General features: G+C 48.4%; 1 protein-coding gene across 5 annotated transcripts in view; it reads right to left on the reverse strand.

Annotated features, from left to right (window-relative positions):
- SNAPC4 (small nuclear RNA activating complex polypeptide 4) overlaps positions 1–12,363 on the reverse strand; it is a 34,763-nt gene that overhangs the window by 14,302 nt on the left and 8,098 nt on the right. For all 5 annotated transcript variants that reach the window (XR_014493906.1, XR_014493907.1, XM_083375028.1 and 2 more), the window contains 10 exons: positions 11,412–11,537; positions 9,806–9,884; positions 9,239–9,320; positions 8,558–8,662; positions 6,380–6,452; positions 6,033–6,197; positions 4,610–4,757; positions 2,942–3,048; positions 2,658–2,752; positions 1,729–1,823 (listed from right to left, as the gene is read on the reverse strand). Coding sequence is in view for 3 of the 5 variants with exons in the window: in XM_083375028.1 (XP_083231154.1) it covers positions 1,729–1,823; positions 2,658–2,752; positions 2,942–3,048; positions 4,610–4,757; positions 6,033–6,197; positions 6,380–6,452; positions 8,558–8,662; positions 9,239–9,320; positions 9,806–9,884; positions 11,412–11,537 (1,075 nt within the window). In the remaining 2 variants the exon portion in view is untranslated. The remainder of the gene's footprint in view (positions 1–1,728; positions 1,824–2,657; positions 2,753–2,941; positions 3,049–4,609; positions 4,758–6,032; positions 6,198–6,379; positions 6,453–8,557; positions 8,663–9,238; positions 9,321–9,805; positions 9,885–11,411; positions 11,538–12,363) is intronic.

Raw genomic sequence — 12,363 nt, forward strand, 5'->3', positions numbered from 1 at the left:
GAAATTAATGTTATCACACCTAATATAGACATTGAAAATCTAAGGAGAGGAGCTGCTCGGACATTACCCCTGAATTGTATCGGAAGAGGAATGGGAGGGAAGGAAGGAGAGGAGAGAGGGAAGAGAGCAGAGGAGGGGGAAGGAAGTAGGAAGGCTGGAGGAAAAGAGGAGGAGAAGTGGGGAGAAATGGGAGGGAAAGAGGGGAGGAGAAGAAGAAGAGGGAAGTAGGGAAGAAAGGAGAAAGGGAGAAAGAAAGTAGAGAAGAGGAAAGAGAGAGAAGGAGGGTGGATACAGTGAAAGGGGAAATGGATGAGCAGCACCCAAACTTACGAGTATGTATCTATGTATTGCGGTATATTTGTTGATTTGTTCGTGGAAGAAATGGAAAAATAAAAATGAACACAAACAAACAACAAATAGAAGAATTTGTAAACCACAGAGCAGGCTTTCTTCTTGCTGAGGATTCCTGTCAGAAACGGGCCCACCCCAATCCACGTCTTAGGAAAACAAAAACTCTTGGGAGTCAGTTCTAGTCCAAAGGGAATTTTTACTAGGACATGTTTGGTTGTGGAAATACAAGACAGGACCTGGTATTGTTTTACAGATTGAAACTTTATAAAGAGTGCCCGGTTCACCCCCCCTTCCCTCAACCCCATTTGGTCAGCCCCCCCATCATTTACTTTGTGTCATCCCTTTCGTGGGAAAAAGGGAACTTCGGATCTTTACGGTTATTGCCTTCTTCCTTTACAGATTCAAATGGAGACACAGGCCAGATGCCTTCTTCCCTAACCCTCCCCTTTGTTCCCCCAGTTCAAAAGGTTTCCCTTGGTCTTTGAAATAACCTAAGGCAGGCTGAATCCACATCCGCTCCTCCTTCCTCGGGAGATGGCAGAATCCGGGGGGGGGGGGATGTTTTAAACATACATTTATGAATGTGATATAAATGGATTCTGACACCCGCCTTTCCTGCAGCTAAAGGGGCTAAGAAAAGCGAGAGCCCATCTGATATGAAGGATGGTGTCCGAGAATGCAAGACAAGCGCTGGTTTTTAAAGGGCCCGTCGCGGAGAGGGCCAGCTTTCTGCTATCCGTGCAAAACAAAACAAAACAAAACAATCAAAAGTGCACCTAGTTGCACATAGGAGCATCCTTGGAGGAATAACAGGACATTCCCAGGGCCTGATGAAGCCCCCCCCAACAGAGCAAGTGTCGGGTCCCTCCAGGTCCCTTAGTAACGCTGTCACAAGGAAGGGGAGGGAGGGTGCACACATTGGTGTGGATTGAGGATGTTTCTGTATTTCCTGCCTTGTTCCTACTTTCCCTTTGATGTGTTCTACATGGGAATTAGGAAGCGGGGGGGGGAGAGAAAGAGCCTGGGGGCCATCTGCGTTCCACTCCTGCCGACTGGCAAGAACGAGGCAACGGCTGGTTATCGCCTTTTCAGCTCAAAAGTTCTCACAAGACGAAGTTCACGCCAGCGGACTGACTCCGGATGGCCTGGGGCATTGGGAGTGAGGCTGAAGAAACGGAAAACTTTTAGCTTCATGCTTTGAAGCGAGAACTTCAGATCCCGCCTTTTTAAACTCGGCAATCACTTTCTCTCAGCAAAAGATCCCTCTTTTGAAACAAGGGCCTGTTTCCACAAGTTGTGCTGTCTCCTGAGGGGAGACAGCAGAGGCCTGGTCCATAACGCAAGGGCACGCAGTTTCCTCCCCCACTCCCCGCTTACCCCTGCCGTATTTTTCGGTTAGCTCAATCAGCTTCTTCTCCTCCTCTTGGCTCCATCTCCCCTTCTTTATGTCGTTGTGCAACGAGTGCAGGTACCTACGATTGACAGGTGGAGAGGAAAGGAAGACAGTACGTGCTGCTGGCTAACGGGGACCCTTCTGACCTGCAGCTAGTCCTCGAATTGCAACCGTTCATTTAGCAACTGCTGAAAGTTACAACGGCCCTTGGAAAAAATAACTTAGGAGTGTTTCTGCAGCCTCCCCACGGTCACGTGATGAAAACCTGGGACGCCGGGCAACTGACTCATATTTACGATGGTCGCAGCGTCCCGGGGGGGGTGTTGTTGTTTCATGGGATCCCCTTTTGCCGAGCTGAGTCAATGGGGGAGCCAGATTATCAACTTATCAACTGGGTTGGTAACTGAACAATTGCGGGGATTCACTTAACAACTGTGGCAAGGCTAGGGAATTGTGGAAGTTGAAATCCACACATCTTAAAAGCTACCAAGCCTGTTTTAAGGTCAGAATGTAACTGAACTAAAAGAGACATTGCTGAAACAGCCACACGTTCATCCCCTTTCATTTCCACTGATGTTTTAGTCCCAATCTGGGGCTCCCTCAAAGAAGGTGTCTTCAATTCCCAGAATCCTCAGCAACAGCCAGAACGGGTGGAGAGTTCTGGGTTATTCAATCCTATACTTAGGCCCCTGTGCTGTATTTGAGTGCCACTGCCCTCTCATTACTTGGTAAGAGTTAAACTTCACAGAAGAAATTTAAAAAAGGTATTGCCTATAATGTAGCTAATGAAAATCACATGGTAAGCTTAGAGTCATAGAGAAAGTCAGAAACAACACTGGGCAGGCAGAGATAGGTCCTGGTCTGAGTAGCAACCGTCCAATTTAAACAGCCAAAGCGATGAGTTGGGATCTACCTGTCTCGGCACTGCAGGTCGTTCCTGCCGGGCACCTCAGCCCGGATTTTATACCAGTCCCGCTCTCCGTACTTTGCCACGGCTTTCAGGAGCATCTGGAAGGACAAGACAAAAAAAAAAGGGGGGGCAGATGAAGGTGTTCTGCTGATGGAGGAAGAGGGGTGTGCCTGCCCTACCAAACAGCAAGAATGGAGGAAATGCAGAAAGGGGAGGGACAGCCGGTGGAGATGGGAAGTTAATGGAGAGATTGTTGAGTCTCCCAATGGAAAAGGGCCCTTACTTACAGCATCCTCCTTTGGCGTCCAGGCGCCTCGCTTTAAGCTGGGGTCCACTCGCTTGGTCCATCTGTAGATCAGCTGGGCAGAGTCTCTCCCCTCCATGTAGTATGCAACTGTGCAACAGGCAACACTTAAGAGTCAGCATTTTACTGGACCAGAAGATTCCTCTTGCTTGATCATTTATGCACAGGCCGAGAGAGGCCGGTTCGCCTCGCCCACAGAAGAGGGTTGCCTTGCATTCCCTGAGTTGGGAGCCTCTGGAGGATAAAGATCAGCTGCTCCAACCTCTCAAGCGTGGGGCACCTACAATACTCACATCTTTGGTGCTCAAATACCAACCAGGGACATGTTGGAAGGACTCCCACAAGAATCAGTCATAAAAGAACCAAGGTTGCCTGCCCCTGTTCTAGTCCAACCACTTGGCTCAATCAGGGGACCCTATATAATTTGAAACAAGGGTGTTCAGTCTATTCTGCCTGGCTAATGAATTCTGGGAGTTGAAGTCCACCAGTCATAAAAGGGCTACGTTTGAAGACCTCTGGTCTGGATACAAGCCCGCAGTTTCATCAAAATGGCTGACTGAGGAATTCTGGGAGTTGAAGTCCACCAGTCATAAAAGCGCCAAGTTTGAAGAACCCTGGTCTGGATCCAAGCCCGCAGTTTTATCAAAAATGGCCAACTGAGGAATTCTGGGAGTTGAAGTCCACCAGTCATAAAATGGAGGTAGTGACAGATTTTGTTTTCCTGGGCTCCAAGATCACTGCAGATGGGGACTGTAGCCAAGAAATTAAAAGACGCTTGCTCCTGGGAAGGAAAGCCATGGCAAATCTAGACAGCACACTAAAAAGCAGACACATCACCCTGTCAACAAAAGTGTGTATAGTCAAGGCTATGGTCTTTCCAGTTGCAATGTATGGTAGTGAAAGTTGGACCATAAGACAGGCTGAGCGCCAGAGAATGGAGGCCTTTGAACTCTGGTGCTGGAGAAGACTCCTGCGAGTCCCTTGGACCGCAAGGTGATCAAACCGGTCAGTCCTAGATGAGATCCACCCTGACTGCTCTTTAGAAGGCCAGATCCTGAAGCTAAAACTCAAATACTTTGGCCACCTAATGAGAAGGAAGGACTCACTGGAGAAGAGCCTAATGCTGGGAAAGATTGAGGGCAAGAGAAGAAGGGGACGACAGAGAATGAGGTGGCTGGATGGAGTCACTGAAGCAGTAGGCGTGAGCTTAAATGGACTCCAGAAGATGGTGGAAGACAGGAAGGCCTGGAGGAACGTTGTCCATAGGGTCGCGATGAGTCGGACACGACTTCGCAGCTAACAACAACAAGTCATAAAAGGGCCAAGTTGGAAGACCCCTGAGAGTCTGGATCCAAGCCCGCAATTTCATCAAAATGGCCGACTGAGGAATTCTGGGAGTTGAAGTCCACCAGTCACAAAAGGGCCACGTTTGAAGACCCCTGATATATGGTCATCCGTGACTGTTCCAGCTGGCTCCCAGCAAGCCAAGTCAAAAGAGGGAAGCTGGATCCGCGCAGCAACTGCGACATAAGAGGTCGTCAAATCAGCTTTGATGAAGTTCCAGCCCCAACTGGATGTCGTATAGCGAGGACTGTCTGTAAAGCTGGTCCTGCAATCAGGACACTCTTCCCCCCCCCAAGAAGTGGCTTACTTTTCCGGTAGGGAATGTGCTTCCCAACTCGCATTTCCTGCACGAGCTGCCTGAGCATCTGATCTTCTTCAGGGCTCCATTCGCTCCGTTTGAAATCTCTGTTGTAGGACTGGAACTTCTGGAGGGACTGGAAGGCTGTGCGCTGCGTCTGGGGAGGGAGCAGAAGCACCCGGTTGGCTGGGTGGGTGGGCCAGAAGCAGGGATAAGTGGGGGAGGCAGAAGAGATCACAGCACCCAAGGGACGGGGGACTGTGGTAGAATTCCTGGCTAGACTAGAGGTGGGAGTTAAGAGGTAGTCTAGCTCAGAGAGATTTTGGGGGGGGGGGGGAGAATGGCAGAGGCCAGACCCTTGAAGGTTTTATCTGCCTGTCCCCAAGAGAAGGCAGTCAGCCTAGTGAGGTTCTTGCAAACAGATGATCAATAAAGAAGCTTCAGGGAGTCCTTGACTTACAACAGTTCATTTAGCAATAGCCCTTAAACTTATATACCGCTTCCCAGTACTTTACACTGGTTTAAAGTCAGCCTGTTGCCCCCCCCTCAAACAAATCTAGGTCCTCATTTTACTGACTTCGAAAGGATGGAAGGCTGAGTCAACTCTGAGCCGATCGGGATCGAACTGCCGGCAGCGGGCAGAATTAGCCTGCAGTACTGCATTCTAACCACTGCGCCACTAAGGCTCTTGAGCGACTGTTCAAAGTTACAACAGCGCTGAAAAAAAGTCCTCAGGACCTTTTTTCCACCTTACCAATTGTCACAGCATCACACGAGCACAATTCAGAGGCTTGGCAACCGGCATGTCTTTATGTCCTGATTCCCCTTTTGCAACCTTCAGACAAGCAAAGCCAATGGGGCAGCCAGATTCACTTAACAACTGTGCGACTCACTTTACAACTTGTAGCAAGAGACAGGCAAAACTCACTCAACCGTCTCGCTTAGCGACCGAAATTTTGGGCTCAGTTGTGCCTGCAAGTCAAGGACTCCCTGTGCAACAGGAGAAATAGATCATGAATTATATTGTGCTCTGACCCTCCAGGGTCAAACGCCATCCTTTTCTTCCCCTTGCAAATTCTACTTACTGCACCGGTTTGTGAATTTTTCCCCCAAGCGCCGGGACTGTCCCCGGCAGTCCAAAACCGCCTCTATAAAATGCACCAACTTTTAAGAAATGGGTGGTTTTAATGCTGCCTCAAAGACTTGAACTTTAATTGCACTTTACCCCCACCCCAAAATGTCAACATTCCAGCTAGAGGCTCTTACAGCAGGGGTGTCCAACTGCTGGCCCGTGGACCGGATGCGTCACACCGAAAGTGCAACCACCCCACCTCTAGACGTGGGGAGAAAAAAAAATCACGATACATCACAACACGTCACGTGACAACTCAAGTTTGACACCCCTGGTCTACAGCATCCTGTCCGGCCTTACCCCCAGCTCTTGGGCGACCGCTTCCCAATGCAGACCGCCGTGCCGGGCAGCCGTTTCCTTCAGTTTCTCAACCTCTTCCTCGCTCCATTCCTTCTTGTTGATACTGGGATGCTCGTAATTCTGCCAGTATTTCCTCAGCTCGTTTGCGTTGCGTGTTCCTTCAAACTAGGGGGGCGCAAGACGGGGTAAATGGGCACAACTTGGTGGGGTTTTTATTTATTTATTCATTTATTTTTTTAAAAAAAAAGACACGCAGGGGAAAATTTCATTCCCAGGCGAAATTCCCTCCCCCTGTGCCCAGTGAAGATTTTAGAACCACGGGGCAGAGGGGCCGGGGGTGGACTCACGTTGATGTTGGCAATCTTGTCCCAGTCGTGCTCATCGTGTCTGTTTCCCAGCAAAGTTTCTTCTGGCAGCATGCTGGAAAGACAAGAGCAATTAGAAAAGCTGTGCTATTCTTTAGGCGGCTGTGTAGGAGAATCAGAATAGAAGGGACCTTGGAGGTCTTCTAGTCCAACCCCCTGCTCAAGCAGGAAAGCCTATACCATTCCAGACAAGTGACTGTCCCAACTCTTCTTAAAAGCCTCCCGTGATGAAGCACCCACAAGGTCTGAAGGCAAAGCTGTTCCACTGGTTAATTGTCCTCCCTGTTAGGAAGTTTCTCCTTAATTCCAGGTTGCTTCTCAAATAGAATACAACAGAATAGAACAGAATAGAACAGAATAGAATTGAATTAAGGAAGAGAAGAGAATTAAGGAAGAGAAGAGAAGAGAAGAGAAGAGAAGAGAAGAGAAGAGAAGAGAAGAGAAGAGAAGAGAAGAGAAGAGAGAATGGAATATGGAATTTGGTATGGAATGGAATGGAATGGAATGGAATGGAATGGAATAGAATAGAATAGAATAGAATAGAATAGAATAGAATAGAATAGAATAGAATAGAATAGAATAGAATAGAATGGAATGGAGCTGGAAGGGACCTTCTAGTCCAGCCCCCTACTCAGGGAAAAGAACCTAAACCATCTCAGATCAGTGGCTGTGCAGCCTCTTCTTAAAAGCCTCCAGTGATGAAGGACCCACAACGTCTGGAGGCAACTTCTGTTCCACTGGTTAACTGTCCTCACTTTTAGGAAGTGTCTCCTTAATTCCAGGTTGCTTCTCTCCTTGATTAGTTGCCATCCATTGCTTCTTGTCCTGCCTTCGGGTGCTTTTAGTCTTTCTCAACCTTGACAACTTTTAAGATGTGTGGACTTCAGAATTTCCCCCAAGCATGCCAGCTGGGGAATTCTGGGGGCCGAAGTTCACACATCTTAAAAAGTTGCCAAGGTTGAGAAAGACTAGAAGAGCCAGGCGAACGTCTGGAGATACAACTAAATCGCTTTCGTTGGATGCAAAGACCAAGGCAGAAGCAGCTGAAGTCAATGCCTTCCCTCTTTCTCTCCCGCTCCCTTTTGCCAAATCCCTCTTCCTGGCAAGAGGATCCAGTTGCTTTAGGAAAGCTTCCCAAATAGCTGCCAATCTCACTGTCAAGATTGGATTGCTAAGATGCTTGCTAACCTCTGCCGCTACTCCACTTGCCATACAAATAGGGAAGAGGGGACACTTGGGGAAGAAATGGGATTTTTAAGAAGCCGTCTATGGACCATGAGAAGCAAGGACGCAAGAAACAGGTGTCTGATGGAGAAGTGGACCGTTCCCATAACAAACCAAAGAAGTGTGATTGGCCAACATGAACACTCGGTGGGCGGGGGTTATGGAAAACTATTGCTAATTAGCCAGATTTTCGCATGGGAAGCTAGACTTGATTTTGCTTCTTTAGCACTGGAGATGTGTATTCAATAAAGTTTATCTTTTGTGGCACCTGAAAGAACCTGTTCTGTTCCAGCCTACGACCGGCCCTGTTTGTGTGTCAGGGACAACCCCTTTTTCCTTTTAACAATCAATAGGCTGGAAAAAAAAACCAACCCAAATTTATTTACAGTTCCAAATAATAAAGTCTTTCAAACAAAAAATTAGCAGAATATTTTCTTCAACCAAAAATACATGATTCAAAACATCCAACGAGAGTCAAACAGATTAGCAAGAACAGACCAGGATTCTCTTAGAATGTCTCCAAATGGTTGCCTTCAGCAACCAGCCCGGCCCACACCTTCCCCTTTTATTATCAGTACCAAGGTGTGGCTTCTCACTGCCTTCTCCTCCTCTCACTGAGTTGCCTCATTGATTTTCTCTGCTCTGCTCTGCTGGAATTGCCTTCTGCTTTTAGCGTCTCTGAACAGATTCACCTGTGACTCCTCTGAGTCTGACACCTCCTCCTCACACTGCTGAGCCTCATGAGGAACACAAGAGGGGCCAGGCTAAGAGTCCTGCAGTGCATCAGAGCCTCCATCCGACACCGAAGGCTCTCCAAACCCCTCCTCCTCCGATTCCTCAGACTCAACTGCTGGGAGCACAGGTTAACACTGAATCACAAAAGAACCGTAGAGTTTCCTCAGTACTGGATTCGCTAGCCGAACGGCTGAAACTTACTTGATTTCATTCATTTCACGTTCCGTTTCCTGGATCTGCTTCGCCAAGATCTGCTTTTCCATCTCATCCCTGGATTTCTCCCGTTTTTCATTCAGATACTCAACCCTGTGGAAAGAGTTAGAAATGATCTGGGCAGAGGCACAGAAAACAGAGGTGGAAACAGTCCCTTGCCACAAGCTGGGTGACCTGAGCCGCCTCGTCCCTTCGCATTTTCCAGTCGTGTTACAAAATTCACCTCAGGGGGTACAACCACAGCCTTGGGGGGACAGATCAATCGGGCCTAGGCAGATTCTACGATGCCCTGAGTTTGTATGTTGGGGAACCCACTTCGAAGAGCAGCTTGGAGAACAGGAAGAGTGCATCTGAAGCTCTAAAGCCAGCTTGTCTGTGCCGCGGCGAAGAAACAAAAGATTCTCGCCACGAGGCTGGGATTGTCTTCATCAGGAGTTGCTGCCGCCCCAAAGTTAGACGTGTTTCCTAGACCGAGAAAGTCTGCCTGCTGTGGCTCCTTTTACGATCTCTCCAAAGTATAAGGCCACCCCAGTGCAACTGAATAAATCTCCCTCTAATTAAAGAAAACCCAAGTAGGCGGAAAGCGCAACTTGTTCTGGTCCGGACAATTTGAGGGGGCTATACAAGGTTCTTTCCTCTCGATTCTTAGCAGAAGCCGGGAGAACTTACTTCATCAGCTTCGGCTGCAGCAGATGCTGTAAGCGATCGCTCACCACGGCCTGTCGCAGGAGCTGCTTCTCTCGGCTCTTCCCTGAGGAAGAAAAGCAGGGCCGGGGTTTAGGAAAGTGGCGTTGGACGCGCCTTCCTGATGGACCAATCGCAGGATGGAATTCTCAAGGTCTTGGGGGGGAAAAAACTGCCAGTTCTGAACAGGTCCCCACATTTCTTCTTTCTCAGGGAAAGAGGAAGCCCGCCCCCCCCGGCCAGTGTCTCACAGGCCTTTTGCAAGAAAACCAAGGAATCCTTGTGCAACGCGCTTAAAAGAGGGGATGGGCAGGGCAAGTCCTCAGTTTAAAACCATCTGCTTAGCGCCCGTTCAAAGTTAGGACGGCACAAGAAAATTAACTTAAAACCGGTCCTCGCACTTAACAGTCGTGGCGGCCTCCCCGGTCACCTGATCCATATTCAGATGCTCGGCAGCTAGCATCTATTTACCCCGGTTACAAAGACGCTAAGGTCATGTGAGACCCACGTTCTCTTTCCCCACCGAACGGTCCCTTTACCGTAGACCCTTACATTTGATAGTGATCAGCTCCTCGAACGACTTGATGCCTTGCCTGGCCTTTTCTCGAGCATCGTTGTTGGCGGGGGGGCCCTAGGGAAAAAGATCCGGCACATTTGTTCCACTTCCCATTTCAATCCCTGCCATAAGGACAAGTGCCGTTCCTGGGGACTTTTCCAGGGAAGGAGAGACTCTGATCAAAGGAGTTCAGGAAAAACGAACCCCAATCACAGAAGAGAGTGTGGGTGAGTTGCGTGGCACAGACCAGCGTAATCCTGTTACGAAGGACACTTGGGAAAGGGACCTTAGATATGGCTGACGTTTTTCCCCCCTGTCTTAACAAAAACTGAGAACTATCGCTTGGAGAAGAACAGAAAACACCACCAAAAAAAGCTGACTTCCATACGAACGGAGAAGCAAACCAGGGAAGCTAGAAATTGCCAAGGTCTACAAGACTTGGTTACGGGACGCGGTGGCTCAGTGGATTAGGATGCCGAGCTTGTCGATCAGAAGGTCGGCAGTTTGGCGGGTCGAATCCCGAGTGCCGCGTAACAGAGTGAGTGCCTGTTACTCGTCCCAGCTTCTGCCAACCTAGCAGTTCGAAAGCACATAAAAATGCAAGTAGAAAAATAGGGACCACTGCGGTGGGAAGGTAACAGCATTCCGTGCGCCTTTGGCATCTAGTCATGCCGGCCACATGACCACGGAGATGTCCTCGGACAAGCGCTGGCTCTTTGGCTTTGAAACGGAGATGAGCACCGGCCCCTAGAGTCGGAAACGACTAGCACGCATGTGCAGGGGAACCTTTACCTTTACCTTACAAGACTTGGTTACTTGAGAGACCACCTGTCTCTCACAGTATCTGCCTTCCACTCTAAACTGGCAGGGTGGGCATGCTCTGTGCTCCTTCAATTGGCATTGTCAGGTCCACCGTTAGTACTTTGGTGTCCTGCCATCGTGCCGAGGGGGAACGGCATGCTTGGGATTTCTCAGCTCCTGCTGTTCGCTGGGGACTTAGGGAGGGGGACTGTCTTCGGAGATGGGATGGACTCCTTCCCAGCCGGTTTTCACCAGACTCCAAGGCCGTCGTGCCCTGAGGGTGAACGGTTACGTGCCTGGCACCTTAGTGTTCTCAAAACATCTTCTCAGCACCGTACTTGGCCGCCAGGTCAGAGCAGTTGGGATTGGGAAACCAAAATAATTGCTCTAGGCTTTGCGTAGGATCTCCAGATTCCACCCGACTTGACTGCATTCAGGTTCTCTCAGTAAAAGTTTTTTTGGATTCAACTCAGCGGATTCAAGAGTCTTAATTTCCTGAGGGCCCGACTAGGGCAGGTCTGGCAGCAGTCTACTGGGACCCTGGAAGAGCACCTTCTCCAGAGCAGCACCTGCCTCTAGAATGGTTTTTTCCTCCCGAGATCCCGATCCTCACTCTACTGTTGTTCGGAAGACCTGAATCTTCTCCCAGGCCTTGGGTGAGTGAGATGGACACCTCTGGCTTTATCACACTTTTCTTTTCTATGACCCACTTGTAATCTGATTGCTGTGGGCCACCCAGAGATGTTTGGAGCCGGGCAGCATTCAAGCTGAATAAGTTGATTATTAGAATGTAATACTTACAATCCCTGATGTTTTGTCCTTAAAATATGGCTTCATAAAATGGCCCAAAAACATATTTGCTGGCAAGGATTTCCCGTCACTTGATTTCACCCCTTTTGTTCCGGCCAGCTCCCAGGTGAGTTTTTCCTGCAGGGTATTCACAAACAGAAAAGCACCCATCAAGCCAGAATCCTGGGCCTGCATGAACCCCAGTTCAACTGCATCCCAGCATTGGGATGAAGAAGGCCCACCATCCCCCATTATTTGGGCAATTCAGCTGAGCAATCATCCTTACAAGATACCTCTCCCCTCTGCCAGGGCTGCGAAAAAGTGCAGGGTTTGCAAGCCGAATGTCGGGATGCCAGAAACCGCCTGTCAACAGACTAGTTTCTGTTGCTTAGCAACAGTTCAAATTTGCGGCGGATCCCACAAATGGGACCCAGATTCAAAATTCTGATGGGTTTTGAAACTTAACCTTCTCTTTATTATTAATTTGCTTTTCTTCCTGTTAACTATTTTGTCATCTAAATAGCGTGTAGCCGGCAGGTTAATAATTTGCAAATAGAACCGGTACGTTAAAATTTGGGGGGGTGTCTGTTTTGCAAGGGATGGGAAACTCATATTGTTGCAATATATTAATCAGTATTCAACTGGAGGGATAATATGTGTACATGTGTTAAGTCTTTGTAATGCGTGTCCCCAAGGTGCTTTTTCACGCGGCACCTGGACTTTCTTCATTTTTCTTTGAAAACATCTCATTCCTCATTCAAAAAGCTTCTTCGGCCCTTTTTAATGCACTTTTTAGATATCTCGTTTGTGTGTTTTTCTTTAATTTTTTTGGAGTTTAGCTTTTTTGGAATAAAAGAAAAGAGACCAAAAAAAAATCTGACATCTGTCTCTCCCGCCTCGCACCCTGTGATCACGTGACCATATATATATATATATATATATATATATATATATATATATATAT

This window comes from Vipera ursinii (assembly GCF_947247035.1).
Source record: "Vipera ursinii genome assembly, chromosome: 16".
NCBI lineage: Eukaryota > Metazoa > Chordata > Lepidosauria > Squamata > Viperidae > Vipera > Vipera ursinii.